The 24,901-nt window shown below is 40.3% G+C and overlaps 1 protein-coding gene across 2 annotated transcripts in view; it reads left to right on the top strand.

Annotated features, from left to right (window-relative positions):
* The first annotated feature begins 8,986 nt into the window (after positions 1–8,986).
* Positions 8,987–24,901, top strand: part of fnbp1l (formin binding protein 1-like) — an 88,012-nt gene continuing 72,097 nt past the window's right edge. For both annotated transcript variants that reach the window (XM_088928369.1, XM_088928368.1), the window contains exon 1: positions 8,987–9,283. In XM_088928369.1, the coding sequence (XP_088784495.1) occupies positions 9,260–9,283 (24 nt within the window). In that variant the 5' untranslated portion in view covers positions 8,987–9,259. The remainder of the gene's footprint in view (positions 9,284–24,901) is intronic.

Here is a 24,901-nt window from a genome sequence, read left to right as displayed (position 1 = left end):
GTTACACCAATAACAGACCGGCTGGAAACAAGGTTTTAAAACTATAGTATGATGCCAGAATAAAACAAACGGAATAATTTAGATGCTACTCTTTGTCTTTTAAAACTGTTCTTTAAGCACCAAGAATTATTTAGAAACTACGTAAATTTACTGTACACCGATATGTTGTTTTCTGTGACGTGACACATTATCCCCCGCCATACTGTTAACTCAGAAAAGCAGGGCATTCATTCCTTAGTTGTTTTTTTTACATTCTTACTTCTTTACATCTTATTTACTAAATTGTCACTGTACTCATATTTGACAATTCCACCTTTTTGTTAGAGCATACATTAACAGGGGAAGCATGAATTAACCCATGGTCATACCCAGTATCAATACTTGTAATGAACACCCTTTTCCCAACATTAATTTTTCCTCATCTCTGCCTCCAGCCCCACCATCACCCTTACAGCAGCACCTTTGTTCATTCCACCTTGAGGGGGTTCAATTAGTGCATCCCCATGACCAGGCATCTCATTTTCTCTGCCTGATGGGTTAAAGTCAAATTGCAGGTTCAAATTATGGAGTCAATTCAGGTTTCAATACAGGAAATGAGAGATCAACTAGAAGAAAAAAAAATATTAGTGCACAATGAGTTCACAAGAAGCACGATTGGGAAACCTGGGCCTAAAGATCAAACATCTTTTGGTGACTCATGTAAGTAAACGGGCACACCCCTAAGATTAATGGGCCATGTCAGCCACATGATTATGATACTATAAAAGAACAGCATATGTCACCAGAAATCACAGTTCTGGGATATGTGCACATGAAAATGTGATCATGAAAATTAATTGGGATTATAAGAGGGTATATAGGCATTTGTAGAAGCCACTGAGAAATGTTTCCAGAGACAGCCAGCCATGGGGTAATTTCCTGTTCAATAGAAGCTATCACTTGCTTGCAATCATCCTGGATTCCAATTGTTAAATAAGGGATCTCATCCCTTAAATAGAAGTATGGAAACCAAACTCCACTGAAAACAAGGCAGAAAATGAAGTTTGTAGCAGAAAATCAATTAACCACACAGCTTGGGATTCAGTGGAAGGAAAATGCTGTATGAAACCGCTGCACACTTCAGCCAGTCCGACTACAGATATCTTATCTGTGGTGTGGTAATGCAAGGCTGTCAGATGTCTAGCTGTACTGCACTCCAGCACAGGATTTTACTGAACCAGCGGAAATCTGCATCAGAACGAGTCACTCCGTCTTTTGCGGTGCAGCATGGGATTTGTGACAGTGGATGATCCGAGAATTATAGGTTGTGAAGGAGCTGTGATGTCTGCCTGACAACTCAAATACAGTATGTGTAATTTTGTCTGTTCTCAAATGGCCATCTGAACAGCAAGAACGCATTTTCATAGATGATGTTTAGTAGAATGGGCAGCAGATTGGCTCAGTGGATTGCATTGCCACCTGAAAGTGCTGGGGCCCTGGATTCAATTCTAGACCTGGAGGTCTATCTGTGTGGAGTTTATATGTTCACTCTGTGTGCATGTGGGTTTCCTCCTACACTACAAGGACAAACTGGTTGATTAATTGGATTCGGGGAAAATTTGCCCTGGTGTGTGCGTTTGTGTCCTCTCTCCTCCAATGGACTGGCATCCCATCTAGAGTGTATCCTGCCTTTAGCAACCCTTTATTGGAAAACAGAGATTTGAAAATGGATGAATGGATACTTAGAATAATTTATTTACAACCTGCTAGGATGTAGGAAATGTTTAGAAAAATATGTCAAATATAATTCATGTATTTTTATTTGTGACTATAAATATATACCTATATTGTATAAATCCAGTATTTTTTTTATCCAAACAATGTGATTTGTTCTTCATTTAATTTGGAAACTAAATCTGATCTTCCAATGACTGCGTTACACTTGCGCCCCTAGAGGGAGCTATTTATTCATTTCACCAATTGCATATCCCTGGATACAAACAATGTCTTGCAGTACCGTTTGAATGTGCTGTTTGCCGGCTCATCAATTGTCTAGGATGTACACAGCAGACAACTTTCCCTTTCTCCTTTGTAAATTTTTATATTAAAAGTGATTAACATCCCTATGCTTTGTGCCACCATTCCTTGATCAGCACTTTCAGTGGGCAACCAGTCAAATATGGGTAGGGGGTGCAATCCTGTGAACTCAGAACTGATGCAATAGATTTTCTTGGAAAGAAAGATTAAGATAGAATTACAGTCAATCTCCCTGCACACACTGGATAGGGATCGACAAAACTTGGCTCCTTGGAGTTTAAAAGGGAACACATTTCTGGAATAAACTTTTAAGTGTGGTTATTGAGAACTTGTGTGTAGCACCTTTCTAGGAAAGAAGTGATGTGCTAGGCCACTATATTTCAAAATATAATGTGGTAATTGTTCCAGAAAAACAAGTTTACAGTAATATTGCAAAACTATATAGGTGTGGTGGGGTCCATCTCCAAAGTTCACATGTTACTGACTTGGCTGTGTGAAACACAGTAGTGAAGGTGATCTCTCACTAGATTTGTCAGCCTGCTGACTTGTCTATATTATATATACTGTGGAAGTATTGAAGTAGAATTCCCTGTTTTGTCATTAGGAGATAGCAAAGGCATTTGTGGTCGTTTCAAATTAGTTATTAATTTAAAAAGATTTTGAATGAGTCTATTACGTGCTTTACCATGATTGCTTGGATTATTGAAAGGTATTAATGGTTTGGAGATGTTCCAGGAACTTTGGTAATGACTATCTAGCATGTATGACGGCAATTACAATACAAGTGGGCTGGATTCCATTGCACTTAATCAGCTGCAATTGTCAGTTGTCCATAAAAGTAAATAAAAGAGTAATCCGTTTAAAAGAATGTGAAAGAATGAATATATTGACTAAAAAAGTGCATACTGCATGCTGACTGACAGGATTGGACTGAGATAGAATTATTTTCCTATTTTGGTGAAACTGTATTTTATCTATGTGCTGGTGGATACGCATTTCCATGTGTAATTGTTCCAAAAAGTAGATTAGCTGATTGTGAAAGAAGATCTACATGTTGAGACTATTATTGAAACCTTTTCTGTCCTCTGAAGAAAAAAAATAATCCCGTTACACTTTTACTCCTGTCTTGGAGGAGGATTTTATTCTTTGTCTGTGGGGGAGTGACTCCAGTTATCCTACATGACAGTAAACGTTACATGACAGCAGTGTGAAAGTGGTCAACACACAACATTGAAGGAAGAAAAGCAGCAGCTAACATTTGTCTTTGTGAGCTCCTACGTGGCAGCATTCAGGAAATGAAAAGGCTGGCTGAAGTCAGCTATTCCAAGAGCTTTCAGTCCCTGTGTCTGCAGCCAATGGAAAGATTTTCTGCTGTTTTGAAGCCACCCAGAAAACCACAGGAAAAGCCAGCCCTAAGCAGCCCAGGCTGATACAGGATACACATGATACACTGGCTTAATTCAATGGCACTTGAGATCAATCACAGATCAGGAATCCCACAGGCCAGGTGTGCTGAAGAAGTCACTTCTTGATCTGACTGCGTGGCACAAAGCTGTTGTCACAACACAGTGTGCACTGGGGATATAACCAGGTGAAATGTGCCCGTCTTAGCTGGAAACATGTCACCACCAAACTTTTGACATTTGTACAGTGATCTTCATGATATATATATATATCTGATCCGCTGTTAATGGCTGCAGGAATGGTGCCATACTGTACATGAAGCATTAGTACTGCTGTGGTAACGTTGTTTCCTGATGGTAGAGCAACTTTTGTTGGTTGTTTTCACTAGCCAAGTATTGGTTGTACGTATAAAACACTGGAATACAATATCAATTAATACTCTGTATGCTTTTTGAATTATTTTTTCATCAGTGAAAGCGAAATCTCTTTATTAAACCTTTAAAAAAGTACTCCTTATTTTAGACCCTATTTTTAGTTCAAATGGGTTCCAAATGTCTCTAATCCCTAAAATTTCTGTATATGATGTACATACATATACAGGTATATGATGTACCTATATATGTTTAACTTTTGTATATCAAATAATTGCTTTTTAAATAATGTATAGTAAATATAAAAAACCATCACTTATACCTGCCTCAAAATCTTTTTGTAGTGGGTGCATTGCCATTTTATTGAATTGACATACATTCATTCATTATAATGATTTTATGTTATTAAAACAGGGGTCACAGTCTAGTACTGTGTGTGGTCAGCAATAAAAGCTGTGTGACATATGCTTTACACTCTTTTGCAGATGCTCTATTGTGGGTAATTTAATTAATTTAAAGCAAGTATAATCTTGAAATAATCTATGATTTGTGATCCATATGATTCAGTGCAGTTTGGTTTTCAGCGAACACTGTTACTACAAATTGTCAGAAGTCATTTTTTGTCTATGGAAACCCATTCCAGTATTTTTGTTTGTATGGAGATGGTCCTTTGTCTTTCTGCATCCTACTACCATTTCAGATGAGCCGTGGTAGTTCAGATGGAAGGGGAGTCTAGCTCCTGACCGGAAGGTCCTGGGTTCAATCCCAGGTAGGGGCAATCAATGTAGCTTACTCTAATTCCTTCCAGATGGCTCCCTGCTTTCCAGATGAGTACCGGGGATTAATCCTTAAGGGGGTAATAGGCTGGCTGGAGTGTGATGCTGACCACCTCCAGTGTCCGATGGTTGAGAAAACCACCTTGCCACCCATTCCCCATGGGCCTTTATGGCCTGAAAAGGGGACCTAACCTACCTCCCTACTGCCATTTCAGTCCATGTGTGTGTACTACCATGTTTCATGGTACTTGAAAGGCAGACGCTATTGTACTTGAGAGGCAGATGCTAAATCTCTGATGACCATCATTATAAAGACAATGTAAAAAAGGAAAAAGAATAGGAAAAAGAATATATAAAACAATCATAAGTCTGCTTGTCAAAGTGTAAAACTACCAAATAACTATTTCTAGATCACAGTCACAAAACTGTATATACTTTACAGTATATTTTATTCCTTTTAACAAAAGATAATTGTTTGTTACTAATAATAGACTGAGACCTTTTGCCTACCTTAGTATGGTAACATGCAAACCTCCAAGTGGGTCTTTTCAACTACACTATAATTGCTACGTATTATTGAATTTGACTGATTTTTGTTCCCAACGCTGTGGCTAGGAGAAATGTCAGTGGTGTGATGCCTCTGTTTTCATGCATTATTTGCTCATTTGTGCTGTTTATTGTATGCGATTCACAAAAAATAATTAGCTTTTTCATACATGTATTTACTTGCAATAATGACGTCCAGCACACTTCTCTATTACTGTTTCTAACAGGCGACATTGTATTTTGTCTCCACTGAGATCAGATTAGTGTTACCACCCATGAATGCTATTTGTATTAAGTTAAAATTATAGATTTTTATAGTTTCAGTGGCAAATACAGACTCCATGATTATTTGAAAATGTGTGTTTAGACTGCCTGATTTAATTTATGTTTTCAAGCGGTCATGTAGAGTTGCTTATCTGTTCTTGTTAAGATCTGCTACCTTACTAAGTTACTTGCATACACACTAAGCTATCTTTTAAGGAATACACCCAGTACCCAAGGCTAATCAAACAGGCATCATCCATCCTTTCTCAGGTTGTACAGTTTATTTACGATAAGGGAGGACAATTTGAATGTGACATCACAGTAATTAGATGATATCCTCATCTGTTCTTTACTCACATTGATCTGTTCAGAAATACCAACATATTTGCAAAAAACAATCACAATCATAATCAAGCAGAATGTGTAATATTACCATAGCTCATCTTGATATTGCCCATTAGTAATGTCTATCACTTTATTGCTTTCAGTCTTTTAAACTGCAATGCATAAATTAAGACAAGTAAATTAAGGTAATTAAATTAAGGTCAGTAAATGTACATACATCCTGAAATTCAAACACTCCACTAAACTTACTGATCAGAGAGCTAGACAGAAGAAGGACTTCTCAGTCTGCACAAGCCATAGATTGCTTGATCACATATAAAAGATTTAAAAGTTCATTGAAGAAATGTATTGTTTCAGTTCAAATCTCTAGCACCTTTAACAGGTCATAAACTGTCAGAGCTGGCGATGTGTAAGGAAACTGTAAGGCTGAATATGGTATGTTCTAGGAAGTTGTATTGCTCATCTGTGACAAAGATTATCTTTCTAAAGGAGGCAGTGTTCTATGGCACAAGATGCCTATACACTACACAACTAATGCACAGCAAAAAAATATTCAGAGAATGACAGCTTGCCACGGCAGGGGCAGTCACCAGTTAGGATGCCCACTTAACTGCATTTAAGGGAAGTGGTCTTAAGCGCTCAAATCAAAAGTCTAAGCTATTCTGCTTCGACTCTGGGGTGCTCCAATACGGATTCTTTGAAAGGAATGGGGTGTAAGCTTAATCACAACTTCTTGCCATAGCCTCTAGATAACTTACCCACACTTCTGCCTACCTCCCTCTCCAACAGGACCCTACCACTGACTACCAAAAGGAAGTGGTATCCACCATCTCCCTTCTTATCAGCAGTAAGGAGCTCCCCCAGGAGGCGAACCAGCTCATCATTAAACATCCCCTGGTCAGTGGAGTCGTCATGGGCAGAAGAATGATTCTTCGCTTCCTACACTGGCTTTGTCCCTGAACTCTACGAGCGATACATTGATGACTGCGTCAGTGCCACCACATGCTCTAACGACCAGCTTGAGCACCTTCTGCATCACTTCACCCACTTCCACCCATCTCTCAAATATACAGTTAACATATCTTCCACTACTTTTCCATTTCTAGACATCAACTTCTCCATTAACTACCCCCAATTCCCTACTTTGGTCTATTACAAACCCACTGATTCACACAACTATCTCCTGTATAGCTCATTTCACCCCAAACACACTGAAAACTCTCTCCCTTTTTCACAGATCCTTCGCCTATGACGACTCTGCAGCGACAACATCAATTTCCAGAACGAAGCCCTCAAATTGTACTCTTTTTTCATCAACAGAGGATACCCTAACAGTGTTATTGACAGGACCCTTGCCCGAGCCAAAAACACCCCTCGGATCATCAACTCGAGCAGGAACTCCTGCCATAACAACAGCATTCTTTTGTGCTTCCCTACCACCCCAACACACTTCCTATCCCCAGGGCTATTAACAACTTTTCCATCCTACAGAATGATCCCTCCATTAGGGCCCTCTTTTCTGACCACCCGATCATCTCATATCGCCAACCACCTAATCAGTGTATCCTTCTTGTTCACAGCTCCCTTGACCGCCCTCAGCAACAATCCACAGCAGGCACTTTCCCTTGCAACAGAGCTCGCTGTATCACCTGCAAGTACACATCTAACACCACACTCATTCAAGGCCCCTCAGGACAATTCCGGATCACTCAGATGACATCTTGTACCTCCAGCAACCTTATTTACTGTATCTCTTGCAGTAAATGCCCAGCCATCTACATTGGGGAAACAGGAAGGAGACGCGGAGACCTCTTTAGAGAACATGTTAGGGCTGTGAAGATTAAGGATTTCTCCAAGCCTGTTGTTTCTCATTTCATCTCTGACGGCCATGATCACACTAATCTCTCAAAGATGTTCTCAAAGATGGTTTTCCTAAATCCCACATCAGAAAGACTACAGAAACTAAAATTATCCTGTAGCTAGGATCACACCTTTCCCCTTCTCACAACGACAGACTCATTTTCTTCTAAATTCTCTCTATTCATTGTTGGTTTTATTTCACACCTCTCCTCACCTATTCTGACTTCACACTACCCGATTGGCCACTCTGTCTGTCCCCTGCTCCTGCCCCTCCTCTCTCCCAGCTTTTGTTCTCCTGCTACATTACCTTTGTTTAATGCCCTGTCTTTTTCACACCTGAAGAAGGCTCCATGGCCGAAATGTTGTGTTTTCTTTCTTCTCTTTTCAGCATGGAAAACAAAACTATTACTTGTTCTTCTGCATACATTGTTGCTTTGCAAAAGGAAAAGAGCAGCATCGCACTCTATTAATTTTCTCACTAATGGGCAGTGCTACGTATCATCCCAAATAAATGCCTATGTTTCCGAATCTAATCCTCTATTATACCAAGTTAACCAAGTGAATATAGATCAAGAAGTCTTCTGTTTCATGTAAGGTAGCGAAAACAATAATTAACTAAACAAGAGGAACATCTATAAGGAAATAGGAGCCTTGGGGATATTCAACATGGGTTTAGAAAAGGTAGATCTTGTGTCATTAACTTGTTACAGATTTTTGAATAAGGAACAACAGTAATGGGAGTGCCCAGAGCATACAATATACCTGTAATGTACCAAAGTTTTATACTCAGAAGGCATCTGATTGAATGTTTTCTTCAGTCTCATGGTTCGTGTTTCACTGTTGATTCAGAAGTCCAGTAGGTTGACCTTGTGAATGTCTTTAATACTTTTGAAAGTTGGAATCAGGTCCAGTGAAGTTTGCCCTTTTCAGGATTGAAAAGGTTCAGTTATTTTTTTACGGTTAGGGTCTAATTGCAGTTAGCTACCAGCAACAACTAAACAATATACGTGTGGACAGAATTGCCTCTTCTGGCTTGTAACCTTATTTTATGATGTATCCCCCTGCACACAACATTTGGTAGTTCGTGTCATTTTCGTAGCTTCGTGTTAAACCACAATTTATTCCAAATGACAAAAAAATTAAAAGCTATCGTTCTTACAACCGAAGAAGGCTCCACAGCCGAAACGTCGTGTTTTCTTTCTTCTCTTCTCAACATGGAATGAACCTATTACTTGTTCCTTTGTAGCCTACGCATGCTGACGCAGCTACCCACCTGAGCTACATTCAAACTATGTCTTCTTGCACTGGATAACTACAGTACTCTTCCTGTCTTCTCAAAAAAGATAAAAGGAAAAATGACGTATTTCCTTATGACTGTTAAGCAATATGTTATCTAACGATTACGATTACTATCGCTAACGAATACTGATAAACTATCAATTGGCTTTAACGATCAATCCGAAGAAACCCGGACCTCCCTTTCCCTGTGTCCTCCAAGATCCCAACTTCCTCTGCGAGCGGTGAATCAGACACACGGCTCCGCTGAGCTGGAGTAGAGCGAGGAGCGCTGAGGAAACAAGACGAGAAGAGGGCGCAGACGAGGCAGGCAGTGGGAGACTTTCAGCTGGGGGAACGAATTACAGTCTAGGAGGTTTGACACAAGAGGAGCAAACAGCAATGAGTTGGGGAACGGAGCTTTGGGTGAGTGTGTGAGGTTTTTTTTTACATGTTTTAGGTGGATTGCCTTTTTTTCCCAGCTCTAGAAATGCCACTCGAGTGCACTCGGGCAGAGGTGCCTGCAGCGCTTTCTGTGTACCGTGAATAGCACCGTGACAGTGCGCGCAACGAGCACCTTTACCTAGGACACCGTAAACAATAGGCGATTCCAGGAAAATACGTTTCGCTGGCTGCTCGGGGGAAGGGATTGTTTGTTGTTTTGCGTGCTGTTTTATTGAACAAAAGAAGACTACATCACGTATAGCATATCTGGCATGGGTGTCACGTTTTTTTGAAAGAGTTTCTTTTTGTTCGGAATCCTATCGCCGTCCAAAGGGCCATATTCACACCCAGATTCGTACAGAAAGGGGGTGGAGGCTCTCGCTTATTTTCATAAACCGATTCTTCGGACGTTGTCCAGAATAGCTGGGAGACAGTATGCGTACACTTTGCTTATAAGTGCCTTAACTACGTGTCGTTAACTGTGTTCTATTGTGTGTTTTGGCGATTCGTTGAACTATCGTTTGGTAGGTGATTCGATTGCGCAAGGATGATACAACAATGCATTGCTGGAGCCTTGAGAGCAAACACTTCGTTAACACTATAACAACTAGTAGTCTTAACACACAATGGGTGAACATCAGACACATGTGTTTCCGATGTGTTCGTGTGGATTTCTAGCCTTATCCTACTGCTCCCAGTTTAGGTAACGCATTTGAGCTAATGAGCATTGTCCTGTCTGATACGGATGGATGGTATTGGAATAAGACCCCCCCCCCCCAAATACTCCACCAGCTACAAAGTTGTTGCTTTCGAAGCGTTTTGTGATCCCCTCGTTTCATGATGAAGAACGTGTTTTTTTGTTCGCCTTCCTGAATCGTCGGGGGGAAAATACTGAGAACGGTCTGAATAAGGCTATGGTTGGGGTGTTGCCCACAAACGATTCCCAGTTCAGGTTCATAATATCCTTACCTGACATTTGCTCAGAAGACTGTCTAGATCTTGTCGTAAAGTAACATCAGAATAGAAACATATTAGGACATGCTAGTGAAGTAGGCAAGCGGTTGCAAACCTAATGGTGTTAAAAGGCTCGTGTTAGGATTCATTAGGTTGAAAAGACGTCTGCTGTAAGGAGTCGTTTCCTTCACACCCCGGTGGCATTGCAACTGTGGGCGATCCATTGTAATTGGTATTAGATTGTGGGGATATTGTAGCACCTTCATTCGTATATTTTGGATGTAGTCGGTTTGGAATGCAAGCGGGTGGTTTGCTACAGTAAGTGGAAAAACCCTCTAGCACTGTATTATTAATTCCTTAGACATTTTTGAGACTGGCAAATCGCATGCCTTTATCTCCGCATCCACTAATGAACCTTCTCTTTAGTGAGTCCTGCTCTCTGTAATGATGACAAAAGAATTCAGAACGACTTCTGGTATACTTAAAGCTTAACATTTGTTTTCCCTGGGAATCTTAGCTTTCTGTATATCATTTGACTTGAGCCATTCCTGAAAAGTGCTTGAACTGAATGAAACCAGAAAATGCTGTGCAAATGCTTCTTGAATTCTGAGGTTAAAGGTGTGTGTACTGTACGTGGTGGTGGGTGTGTTCTGGGTTTTGTAGTTTTGTCATTTTCACTTTAAGGAAAAGACACAAAACAGCAAAGCTGGTTAAAACGGAACGTCTGGTCTGTTTTCCAGAAAACAACTTTTTAGCTTTGCCAGGGCTAGCAGATCTTGTTTTTGATCTTGGAGCTGTGAATAATAAACCTGTGATGAAAGCCCACTGGCTTCTTGTGTTCTACAAATAGATTTTGCAGGCACAGGGGAAACAGCAGCAAGCGAGCATACTGAAACGAGCCAAAGAAAGAACCGAAATAGGGGAAAAAAACTGGAAATTCAGAGATCAAGTTAGCTTTCTGCTGTATCAGGTTCAAAGCAGCTCCGGGAGATGTTCTTCAAAGTGGTGTAATTTCTTTAACAGGCGTATGTAATGCTGCAGGCTTATAGGAGGATGAAGAGTTTTCTTTTCACAGACTTGCATCCCATGGCAGTTGCAGGTTAAGGAAGCACATTGCACTTCTTGAGTTTTAGCTCTGTTTTAAAGGTGGGCTAACTGTGCCATTCCTTTCTCCAGGAAAGCAGAGCTTGTGGCTTTAGGATAGAACACAGACATTTCTAGGTGTCCTCTTGTACGTACTGGAACGGTACCTACCTAGTGAGCGAATGAACCTGAGGTCCCACACCTAGTTGAATCCAAAGCCAGCTCCTTACTCTTCATGATGTTTGGGGAGCAGCATTATTTGTTTGGAGCAGGTGTTGCACAGCACTGGAGACACATGCAAAGGAGGAGAGTGTGTTCAGCCACAGAATGCAGTGAAAAGTTCACTTGCAGCATTTGAAGTTTAAGCATAAACTGAAAAAAAAAATGTCCTGCAAATAACGAAGTATGAAAAGGCATGACCATTCTGTGGCGTAAATTCTACAACATTTTACACATAATGATGATGATGTTATCCGGTCAGTCGGATCCGACTCTCGGCGATTCTATAGGCCATCTCTTGCCACGCTTTCCAGTCTTGGACTTTCTCTTTCAGCTGTTCTATGCCTAAGCCAGTGTCCGTTTTGATGGCGTCGAGCCACCGCGTTCTTTGGTGGCCTTGTCTTCTTGTTCCACTGACCATTCCAAGCATCATTGCTTTCTCCAATAAATCTGATCGCATCACGTGACCAAAATAAGTGAGCCGGAATCTGGTGTTACACATAATATAACAATGCTATTAGACTATTATTAAAAGAAAAGTTACAATATTAGGGCACCAACTGGGAACTGCTGATCTTCTATTGAACGGTATTTTTTTTAACAAAGTAATGTTTCAAAGGTGGCGCAGTGGTTAGCATCGCTGTCTCATACGGTAGCTTAGTGGCCCTCGGCTCAGTTTCAGACCTGGGGTGCTATCTGTGTGGGGTTTGTAAGTTCTCCCGTTGTTCAATTTCTTCTGGGTGCTCCAGTTTCCTCCCAGAGTCCAAAGAAACACTTAGATTAATAGGCTCTTGGAAAAATTTGCCCTAGGTGCAAGTGTGTGCATATCTCCGTTTGTCTGCCCTGCAATGGAATGGCATCCTGTCCAGGGTGTTCCCTGCCCTGTGCCCGTGTTATGCCAGGAGACGCTCTGGCTCCCTTGCGACCCTGAAATTGAAGTAAATATTTGGATGGATTTCTTTAATGGTCAAACTATCTTTCATATTCTATACTCTAATGTACTGTACACCCAATTAAGTTGCATATGACCAATATTGCTCGCAGATTAGCCTTTTCAGAATTTTGTGTGTTGTCATTTGTTATAAGATAAGATCACTTTATTGGCCATGTACAATTTCTTGTATTAAGAATTTGTCTTTTTCACATACCCCAGCTTGCTCTCCATGAGACACACAGACGGGGAGAGAAGCTTGGGGTCAGAGCACAGGGTCGGTCACTTATACAGCGCCCCTGGAGCAGTTGGGGTTAAGGGCCTTGCTCAGGGGCCCAACGGAGTAGGATTCCTCTGCCAGCCGCGGGATACGAACCGGCAACCTTCCAGCCACAGGCGCATATCCTTAGCCACAGAGCCCATGTCCCATCATCCCTGCATATTACACTAAATTATATACTTATGCATTAAAATGGTGATAACTTCATTTTTACTGCTATTTTGCAGTCGGAAAACACCCTTTTTTATTTGGGGGGGGGGGGGGTCTGTTCACTTGTGAAATGTGATTGAGAATTTTGTGTTTCTGAGTTGCGTCAATAGTGGAGATGATTTGTTAGATTCCAGGTTCAGCCTCCTATTCCAGCCAGCACCAGTTCAAGTTGGTAATGTGTCATTCACTGGGTCTAATAGAGCACTATTGACAAAGCGCTGCCCATGTTGAGCGGGTATGCTCATCTGCCCTCATCTGTAGCTACCCCCATGACCTGTCGTGGTCCGACAGTCTTTACTCAGTAAACTGACAGTTGTCGGTTGAGAATTGCATTAGCTGCCCTCCATTTTGATTCTAACTTTGCTGGAGTCACTGCGGGACTCGCAGATTGAAAAATGGCGGATACCACTGGGGCCCTTTAATGTGGAAGCATTTGTGGTCCTTATTCACTTACGAGGATGTTAGTTGTGATTAGTGTTTCCACACTGGGGGGCATTTGGGCAGTTGAGCTGTATAAGAGTATCATTTCTAATATATCTTTTAAAAGTATCGTTATAAATGTTAAGTAATGTTAATACATTTTTTATAATAGTATTTTTTTTTATTTGAACTGGCATACAGTCTGAAAAAAGTTTGAATTCTTCCTGTGAAAATCTGTTTTGTACATTAAAAATGGGTCTTCCAGGGTCACCCAAGATGACATCTGTTTAGCTGGACAAATACAAAAAACCTTGAAGGATCCTAGGAAATCTGCTTCTGGTATGTTTTGGTCCTTGTTTCAGTGTTGATACTTGAGCAGTCTTTCAGGAACTATCGTGCTAATAATTGTGATAGCAGTTTAAAAAATAATGGATATTAATTGCTGCATTAGTATGTTCACTGCAGTGTTTAAATTGGCCAGCCCTGATGAACTGACTGCTCAGCCTGGACAGTGGTGGGGATTAGTGCTTTCCAGCAATTCCTCTCAGATCCTTGGGATTATCTAGCTAATCGTCTGGGTGCAGGCTCAAAGCTTTTCTCTTTGACGTGTACTGAGCAAACATTCCTTGTATTTTTGTGTTCATGATTGGAGACTGAAGTCTTGCATGTGATGTCAGAATCATTGCTCGGCTCTGTGAAGCACAGTAGTTGCTCAGTGACTATAATTTCAATTCGTGTTGCATCATGGTAAAAAATAAGTGGAAACTTGTGTAATTTCATTACTACACTGTAGTGAGATAATGCTGTCTTGTTTAAGGTACAGTACCTATTAAACATGATTATTGTATTACCTGTGACGTGCAAGACCAGATTTAGATCGGTACATAAAGCTTACAAATGAATCTGTGCACATGGTGACTCAACAAACTCATTGTGCACTGGACAGATTTGGCTCCAGCAGCTCTTTTGGTTGGCAATGTGGTTTGAATCCTGTGAACCATTTTTGGAAATGGACAAACTCTGATAGCAAAAGCCTGATTCATATTTTGTGCTGGAACCGTTTTATTGTAGTTGGTTGATAGTTCATTAGCCTTTGAATTGGTAGTCTCTGTTAAGATGAAGATGAAGGCAGTGTGTGAAGTGGAAGAGCATTGAAAAGTTAAGTTTCATCTTGTTTAATATTGGTATGTAGGTACTTTATTAATCCCTTGGGGGAAATTCAAGTGCTACAGCAGCCAGGCACAATCAACACAGTACAGTAAAATGGAGTAATACAATACAGTCAATTTTAACAAATGGAAAAAAGAATTACATACAAAAAAGAAAAAGCACACACACACAAAAAGTATGAATATACCAAACACAAGGAAGATGCAGTATAGATATTGCACACTCCCAAGCATATTGCACAGAGTAGGTAACAGTTGCAACTATTGCACAGTTGTGAATAATAAATAAATTGCCCATTCCACTTCCATGTATTGCACTTCTATAAACCAGATGTAGACAGAACACCAGTAAAACAGACAGAGCACCAGTTGTTACAGAGGAATCAGGTTTGAGGTGTACAGGTATGGTGTCACAACAGGTCAGCGTTGCCCCTGCCCAGGCATACCATGGTTGTCTGGGCAGGGGCAGCACTGACCTGTTGTGACACCATACCTGTACACCTGAAACCTGCTTCCTCTGGTTGTCTGGGCAGATTGCCTTCTTCCTCCTGAAGTCCACCATCAACTCCTTGGTCTTTGCCATGTTGATCTGCAGGTGGTTCTCCTCACACCACTCCACAAAGCTGCTGACCAGTCCTCTGTACTCCATCTCCAGCCCAGCCTCAATACATCCCACAATTGCCGAGCCATCCGAGAACTTCTGTAGGTGGCATGACTTTGAGTTGTACATGAAGTCGGAAGTATAGGGGGTGAAGAGGAATGGAGAAAGGACTGTCCCCTGAGGAGCCCCTGTATTACTCACCACCTGTTCAAAAATGCATTAAAAAAACTATGGTCTGCCTGTCAGGTAGCCAGTAATCCAAGAGATCATGAAGAAACCCACTTGCATCTCCTCCAGTTTTCTTCCTAGCAGTATGGGCTGTATAGTGTTGTAGGCACTGGAGAAATCAAGTGTAGGAGGGTCTTGTAATCCCATCTCCAAAGTGTTGTTGGCGTTACTAAATATGAGAAAATTCTGGGATAAACTAATGTGCTTTAATGCATTTATGTTTGGAGTATTTGAAAAAATCTTGAACTACCATCAAGTATGCATGTAAATCTGGTTTTTAAACAGTCTAACAGTATTTTACCAAAATGTAACTAATATTGCCAGCAAAATGGTTTCGAAAAGCAGAACAATGTTTAAAGTTGGTGATAAATTTGTGATGAACATCTGATTTTGTCATAGTACAATGGGGTTGGGGTTGAATTGGTTTTTAATGGGTGTATTATCCTTGTGGAGAGGCTTTAATGAAAACAGTGTTCGACAATGTCAAGCTTTCCAGTAAAGTTGCCGGTACTGTACTTCTGCATGAATCAGTAAGATCAGTTGACATCTGTCTTCGTCTTAATGGCTTTGAATCTGAATAATTAATCACAAAGTTCACCAAGAAGATTACATTTATCATAGACTATTTGATGTCATGCTACATGGTTATACAATAAAGACAGTTCTAGTAGAAAGAGCATTATTTCCAACATCTTGCAAACGTTGTGTTGCTGTATCTTTTCAGAGTGAGGGGGGTGAAGCCATAAATTTTTCATAGTCCACTCTGTGACAGTGAATTAGTAAACACAATTACCATTCACATCACAAGTTCTTGGCTTGGTTCCCGACTTGTTTGTTCCTGAATTTGGGAATTATAACAACGTAGCCAGGCTAGAGAAATACATATATTAATTTTTAATAAACTTTGAGCTGCTCCAAACTCTTAAACACGAAGGGAGGTACAACAGGAAGGTACAATTCTACAAAGCACCCAATGAGCACGCAACAGAGCGGTGGGAGCTGTCATTTTTTTTGCTGGATTCTGCAGAATAAGATGTTACTGTAAACAGCAGGCTGGATATTTTTTTAATGAAACTGTAGAAATGCCAGACTGTACATTAGTGATATTGAAGTGTGTTTTGTTATAGTTGAAGGTGAGCAGACATTTCTGAAATCATAATTATTAGACAGAATAGTGAGACTTTAAAGTATGGGGTTAATAATGAATTTGGAGCCGTTGGTGACGATAATATAATTAATATTTCAAGGTCTTCAGAAATCCGAGGGAATGCTCGAGGTGGACAGATGTGTGCTGTTCAGTCTGAATTTGTTTGCAGCCCTTACTTTAAGGTTTTAGTCAAATAACATCTCTATAAGATCTACCACAAGTAATGATAAATATCTGAATTATGCACCTATTGCTTTTCTTCTACATTAATGTGCGCTGAGCTTTTTTAAAGAATCTTGTATTTAAAGTCTAAATTGTACATTTCCCGCCTATGTGTGGAGCTTCAGAGGTAAGGTTTGTTGTTTGTGTAAGAAGTGCATTTCTGCATAACGTACATACATGCAAAATGTATAGAACATGGTTGTTGGCTGTTGAATTCAGAGCATTCATTCAAAATGCGGTCCAGGTAAACGTGGTTCAGGTGATGGAAAAAGTTAACTCTTCCACTTTCTTTCCACATTTCGTACACTGGTAGTGGGTGAGCAAACTGGATTGTTAATTAATCTTTACCGCAATCTCTGAATTTGCTATATATCCCCAAACTGTGTAATGTCTTTTGTTTTCTAAAATACTAAAGTTTTCGCATGGAGGTCCTATTTTTCATTGGGAAAACATACAAGAGCTTTACACACAAGAGGGGCATCCACCACTGAATTGTAACACCCACCCGAGTGGTGTACAGAACATTTAGCAAAGCCGCACTGTATACAAGTCAGCTCAGGGTACAAGGTTCTAAATACTGCATTTTGGTTTGTGCTGAAACCCTTCTGTTAATGGAATACATCTTAGAACTGGCACAGCTGCCAAGTAAAAATTCCCAGTCCCAATAGTGCTCTCCAGTGGGCAAGGTGCAGGAAGCTTATTAGAAAGCAGATAGTTGCTATGAAGTGGCACATTAAGAATTTGTGGTTGACTGGGAGCTTAAAATGTGTGTCTTTAATCAGCCCTTACAGCTCACAAAAATGAGGTGTCCTACATGGCCAGGGAAGCCGAATTCTGTGTGGGCTTTATGCGTTTTAAGGACGTTAGCATTGGCACCCTGTACTGTGTCTAAAGCAAACAAAATTTTCTAAAAACGTAAGTATGAATTTCAGATTAACCTTCTTTAAAGGGGAACTGCAATGCTATTTTTATATTTCAGGGTTAGAAAGAATCTCCATTGTTGAGAGCATTTCAGATGCACACAGTAATGTGTAAAACCTTCAATTTACCTCACAAAGTAGACAGTATTTGCAGGTATGCGCGGTGCTATGTTACGGTCATTGTCTGTGAATCAGAACGAGGCCACAAAACTTCTGGTGATGTGAACCGACCCTATTACATTGTAAACAAGCAGGCTTGTGAATACATCTCTTTCAATCCAATAGAAGTATTGCTCCTGAGTTTGAGACGGGTTTGCCAACAAATACTGCTCGTTAACACTGCCTGCATTACAATGGCTAGTGAGCAGGAAGGGCCAGTTTCTCGCAAACTCTCACTTGCCCATGGCAAGACCAGAGGTTTACAGCAACACAGTGACCATATTGTGCTTTCACAAAGATTACGATTTTGTGCTTAATTCAGAATTTGTCAAATTTTGCGATACCTTCAATTAATGTATTTAGCTACGGAGATTTAATTACCAGTCTAAGAAATTGGGACTACAGTTCCCCTTTAATTTTTGCATGTGGTAGCTCTATGAGACTTGCCTGGAAACTATTGCCCCACATTTAAATAAATCCAACAGGAAAGAGCTGAAATATTTGGTGCTTTAAAATTGAATATTACCTGTTTCTTGTTTTAGAGTTCCAAATATTCCCGCAGCCAGTCCTTAACAGCAGCAACTACACTCACGGTTTAATTTTTAGGCTAATGCTCAGTAAGGAGAGAGGAAAGTACATAGAACATTCCTTTTTATAAAACATTGAAAAACTGCTCTCCTTCTTAATATCTGACCCCACAACAGTGTCCATTATCACATGATATAGCACAATATAACAAGTCACACTGTGTTCTGAAAATATGTTGTCAGAAAGGAATAAAATATTCTGCACCTTTTTCTAAGGCATGTATGAGTAAAAACTTTACTACCTGGCTTTTTGCTAACCAGAATAGTCTTGCGTTTTCTTCCCTGCCCTTAGAAAAGCAGCCTTTACTGAAAATTTAACAGAAATTTTCTCTCAAAATATTTACGCATCCGACATCCTACGTGTGGCCTCGCTCATGTTCTGCGTTGCCTTGTCTGGATATCTTCTATTAAGTGTGCGCTGTCTGGAATGACTGCCGCTGTGAGTTTGCAGTGTTAGTCATGGCTGAAAAGTGTCCTGATGATGTAAAACGCAGGCCGACAATAGGAATTAAATTATGTAAAGTTCTGTTAAATAACATTTACTATGGTCTTTGGATGAGTTTTATTATTAAGGTACCCCAATAACAATATATTGTGGTATTACATAATATATTTTATATTACAGTACTGTACCCAATAAGAATGCATTCTGACTTATGTATTGTTGTTTGGAACATTAGTGTTATTATGTGATAACATACTTAAGTTTTGTCTTACTTGACTGTCTGGCTCCACTCAGTCCTCAGAGATGCTGGGAATTAACTGCGGTAATGTGGTAATTATATTTTCAAAATAACGCTGGGTTTCTCTTTCCTATCCCTTCTTAAATTTAATAGTTGATTTCTGTTGCAATGCCTTAAGGATCCTGTTTCTTGATTCTTTCTGCCAGTAAGGGGAAAGGTAACATGTGGACAAACCTTTCTTCCCTCACTTACATCTGGATTGCCTCTATAGTCCCCTGGGATTGTATTTAATCATTTAGCACTTAATTCTTTGCTGTTAAGTGAAAGATGACTCTTTGTTGTTTAATACTTAAGTATGTAACATTAATATTTGAATTCCTGTCTTTCATATCATCATCATTACGAAATTATTTCCCAGATTAGTTTTTTTCCTCCTTGTCTGACCAAGTCGGAAAGCATCTAAGAACCACGAAGGATCTGGCCTTGGTTACTTCTTGCGCTTACAAGTTGACACTGATGTGCTGCAGGTTGGTGTATACTTTTGCGTTTTTGCACTTGGCCATGAAATCGTTGTTCCAGAAACATGAAGGAACTGATGCCATGCCTGCAGCTGGGCACAGCGCCACTGAACTTGAGAGCTTCCATTCATAGCGTTTACCTGCATGCTGATCTGAACACATCCTCACATTCATACCTGGGCCAGCGGTTCTTGGATAGTGCCAGTGTGTTGGGTTTTGGGCCGTGAATTGAACTGGTGTCTAAGATGAGGCCCGTCTGCTCTGCTCTTGACCTGCAAAACCACAGTTCGTCACACTGAAAGCTGATAGCCCTGAAAGGCTGCTAGAGAAAGTCTCGGCTCCACTCAGCTCTAAAGATAAAAAAATTTTAAAAAGATGAATTCTGCGTAAGAGATGCAGCACTGGATAAGCTGATACTGTCTCTGGTAGATATGCAGTGGACCTACATACTGCTAAGTAGTGGTCTACTGTCACATATTAAAATGTTGTACAGTTATGAGGAGTAGTGACTGTTACTTACAGGACAGACTTTAAAATTCTCTTGTTGACCTAACTGGTGCTGTATTGTCTATCTCCTTTGTACCTTTGAGAGTTACTATCCTCACATGTGCTAGTTAACTCACTTAATTCCGCTGGTTCTAGGCTCTTCAATGTTACAAGGACCTTGGATCGCTACAAGGGGATTGAGCCTTTTCAGCTATAGTCTCTTATCTTTGGAATACTCTTCTTGACCAAATTAAAGACCTCTGAGGGTCTCGACTCAAACCTTCAGTTCCTTAATCTATTTCCTTCTTTTATTTTCACATTTATACAGTGTATTATTTGTATTTTTTATTTTTATTGGACTTCTTTTTTATATGTTCAGATGGGTAGCTGCGTCAGCATGCGTAGGCTGCAAAGGAACAAGTAATAGGTTTATTCCACGCTGAAAAGAGAAGAAAGGAAACACAGCCTTGAAGGCTCCACGGCCAAAACGTTGTGTTTTCTTTCTTCTCTTTTCAGCATGGAATAAACCTACTACTTGTTCTTTTTTATATGTATAATTTATATAAAGGGCCTTGAGAATCTCCGATTTGAAAGGTACTATGTAAGAATAAAGGTGAAATTACTCTTGCTCCGGCAAGAATTTCTTCTAAAAAATGTTTCCCTGAGGTTAAATGACCTCTGAAACAAATTGCAGAATTGCTTTAATGTTAACATAACACACCGATAGGAGAGTGTGTTACATTGTTCTACATTGTGAAGTGGGGCTTTCCAAGTTGCACACGGTTTAATAAGGGCTACGAATTTCAGGCCATATTATCTGGGATAATGATGTTTAGTCAGGAGTTCAACCTGGTGAGGATGGGATTGGGTTCACTGGGGGCAGCAGGGGTGTGAGAATAGGAAAAGTGGAGCTAACGGAGCTGGGAAGCGTTTATTTTTAGCCCAGAGAAACGTGGAGATAGTCAGCCTTTTGGTTGGACTCTGGAGTCCTTGTTCAAATAGTCCCTCAGCCTCTTACTCTAGGGAAAACAGAACGGCTTTGGGAATCATGGCTGGAGTCCCACACATTGCTGACAACAATGGGGAGCTGGCGTTTGAATTGTTAGCAAAAATAAACCTAATAGAGGAAGTGTTATAAATTTCATAGACACCCAGCTGTTTTTAACTACTAAAATCTTTTTTTCCACAGAGGAATTTTATGGAAATGTTTGTCACAGCAACATTTCATAAATTTGGTCCCGTGCTCATTTTTAAAATTGTTACTTTAAACCTTGCAAACATAACTTTGAAATAGTTAAATATTTGTTATATACAGAAGCTACTCCAAACTCAAACCAAACAAAGTAAATAGATAAACTGTTAAATATGGAAATAATCATGGTTCATGTTTCAGACCCTTTGCTGTGGCAAACCTGAATTAATTTCGGTGCACACTTTACCAAGCCACTCAGTTAGTTCAGAGACCTCTATTTGTATGCAATATACACCTGTTTCCGCAAGGTTTCTCAGTCAGGTAGTGTATATCAAGCAAAGATTCAACCATGAAGACCAAGGAGCTTTCAAAACAATCTGGAATAATTATTTTTAGAGACGCAGATCAGGAAAATGGTATAAAAAATGTCCAAAAACTTTAATATCTTTTTGAACATGGTGGACTCCATCGTTAAGAAGTGGACAGCAACCTAGGCAGCCCTCTAAGCTGAGCAGCTGGTCAAAGAGGAAATTGTCTAAGGATTTCATTGTGAGCTGCAGAGTTCAATGATTAAGTTGGGGGAAAGTGCCCCAGTCACTCCACACCAATGAGTGAATGACACTCAAATGTGTCTTGTAAAGAAGTGAAAAAAATCTCATATGGGGTTTTAAATTAAAATGACACTGAAAAGTTTGGTAAAGGATTTTGTAATCATAAAAGACAAAATTGGAACTTTCTGAACTAAATGCAAAGTGTTAAACGTGAATCTAAATCTACATAATGCATCAGTCAGTCAAAACCATCCCTCCTGTCAAGCATGGCAGCAACAGCAATATGTTGTCAGTATGAATGAGGGTCCAGGTATGGATGTGAAGATATAGTTTTGCTTCTCATCGGCAGGGACTGGGAAACTTGTCAAGACTGATGGGAACATAGATGTCTAAAAGCGTCTTCATAGACGGGGAGAATGGAATGAGATTTTTAGAGAGATATGGTTTTCCAGATCATATCTTTTACCACGTGTCAGATTTCAAAAAACAATTCAGCTTTGAAAACGGCTTCTTTGTTAAATTGTCCAGCCTGTTATGTCCAAGGGAATGTGATTCCTAAGGTATTAGATGTACAAAGAAATGATGAGAATTATTTTTTATCCATTATTATTTTTTATGTAGAACGGCTGCTTATTCTGAACTGTTGAAACCTGTTTGACGTGGTAGCTTTTTCTCTGCCAAAAAAAACACAGGAACAAAAAAATAGTGATAAACCTGTAACCATTATTTATTTAAGATGAGCTGCAGTCAGCATGCTGATGAAAATATATTTAATAAACCTTTAAAATATGTACAGGGAGTAGGCTTTTGTGTGTTTCCAATAGGTGATTTAATCTCCTTTGTTTGCAGGGTGTCATAGCAGGGTTTCTCTCATCTCTGCGTGCCTTGAAGCCACAAGTGAACTTCCTAGAGAGAAATTCCTCCCGGTTTCTTATGTGATTTTGAGTGAGCAGGTTTTTTTTTCCACTCGGGGAAAGCTTAGATGAAAGGTTTGTCCTGTGCTAGTGCTGTGTGCCAAAGAAACATGAAAGTGAAGGTGTTTTTAACAATGGTTGTCCAGACATTCCTAGAAATGACTTGTGAACAAAGACTAGAAACATCCAGGAAAAACACTGCCTCCGCCCCATCAGGGCCAAGTTCGTTGACTTTCTTATTGCACGAGTATTCTGGATGCTTTACTTAAGCCTTCTAGTAATTCAACTAGTAAAAAGATGGTACCAGTGCACTCTGGGAGCCTTACAACAGGGAGCTGGAGGGAACATTTTAAATCTGAGCTACGAAATTCTTCTCCTAGAATCTGGAAAAGAAGAAGCACTGAGCCTTGATTTCAGATAGTTCAATTAATGAAATCCTGACAACTTGGCGAAGGACGCCTGGCTGTCGTCTCTGGAAACTTCTGATGAAGGGGGTGTGCTGCTCGCCCTCCCTATTCCTCTCCCTGCGTGTACCCGGGCGGACGTCTCCAATTTAACTGTTGCCGTGGAGCAGGAAGTGAGCAGGGGGTTGTCAGGAGACGCAGCTTCCCATTCCTGCGAGGAGGCGACGGCTGGCCAATCTCAGTCTGTACTGGCACTCCCATTCCAGATGTCTCAGCGTTATCACCCTGCTTCCAGCCTGCGAGCGTGCGACCTGCAGACACCACTCACTGAAACCAAACGAAAGGATAACCTTTTAACATCTCGGCCGCACTCTTCCGGAATCCTGTATTTTCACTGTGCTCTTCTAGTTTAGTCATTCGCTTCTGTTTATCAGCACTATTCTCTGCTGATACCAGCTCGAAAGCTTTGAAAAGGCTTGTAATGAAAAGCTGCCTCGCTGGAATGCTACCCCCAGGGAATGCAGCCTTTTATTTTGCTTGTTTGTGATTAATTGGGTGCAGCTTACTTATCCAAAGTGTCCTTCATTTTTCTTGTCAGATTTTTTCTCTCTTAAATCATCCTTCTTTTTAAAGACTGTTTAAGTTGTTTTTTTTATTGCAACCAAGTGATTGATTACAATACATTCAAAGTGCATGAAGTGTGGCTGGTATGTCCACACTGGTTTAAGGTACAGAGTGGAAGCTCTCAGGGCTACTAGGAATGAAGTGCCTGTTTTTCCCATGTTTCAGAGGTTCATGTGTGTTTCTGGGACACTCTTGTCTGCCTTCACAGTCTGATTAACACTAATCTCAGGCCACCTAGTGCTACATCAGGTGAGGATGGCCAGGATTAGTGCTAATCACGCTCTGGAAGTCTGTGGCTGTTGGTGTTTTGCCCAGCCTGCCAGTGGAATGAATTTCAGACTAATTATAAAAACAGCACTCTTTTCTTTAGACTTTTCAATTAGCGGTTTTTGTTCAAGCCCATTGAAACAGGCAGGATGGGGTGTACACTACTCCACTGGCCAATAGAATTTGTCATTTCCTGTGTAGTTTTTCTTTTCCATTTGATCTCACTTATTTTTTTGTTAGGATATTGGGTGCGGACCCTGGGACTAAGGAACAGGGCCGTCTTAGTAGGACTTCCATGGAGAAGAGAAGCACTTGCAGAAAAGTATCCTCATCTGCTTGAAGTGAATGATTACAGGTGTCTTAGCATCTTACTGCTTGGTCCAGCACAGGTTTTATCTTCACTCTGAAAGACTTTGATTGATGACTCCCATCACCAAGCTAGTTAACCAGAAGATAATTGTTGTAGTAAAATTTAGTGATGTAGAAAATAATTCAAAGGTAAAAAATGACTAAAAACCTGTCAACCAAAGGTCCTCAATGTAGTGTGTAAACTGTCAATGACTAGGCTATGACATATTGGCGCTGATGCCCTCTGTAACGTCATTAAGGTTATTTATGGTAACTGTGTTCTGTAATAGGAAAGTTTGATCTGATATCCGTGTCTTCACCTTGGGGCAAACTGTTGGCATTTTACATTTGATTTTTGCAGTGCTTTCAGGATGTTTAATGGGTAACGTGGTTTGGGAGCTCCTGTGGGGTGGATGTGCCCCTTTTTGTAAAGCACTCTGGAGTCTTTCTGTTGAATTAAAACAGACTTGCTAATCCTAGTTT

This window comes from Atractosteus spatula, chromosome 11 (genome assembly GCF_055471065.1).
Source record: "Atractosteus spatula isolate fAtrSpa1 chromosome 11, fAtrSpa1.hap1, whole genome shotgun sequence".
Classification (NCBI taxonomy): Eukaryota; Metazoa; Chordata; class Actinopteri; order Semionotiformes; family Lepisosteidae; genus Atractosteus; species Atractosteus spatula.
The sequence above is the reverse complement of the archived record's forward strand: the minus strand, read 5'-3'. Positions and strand labels throughout refer to the sequence as shown.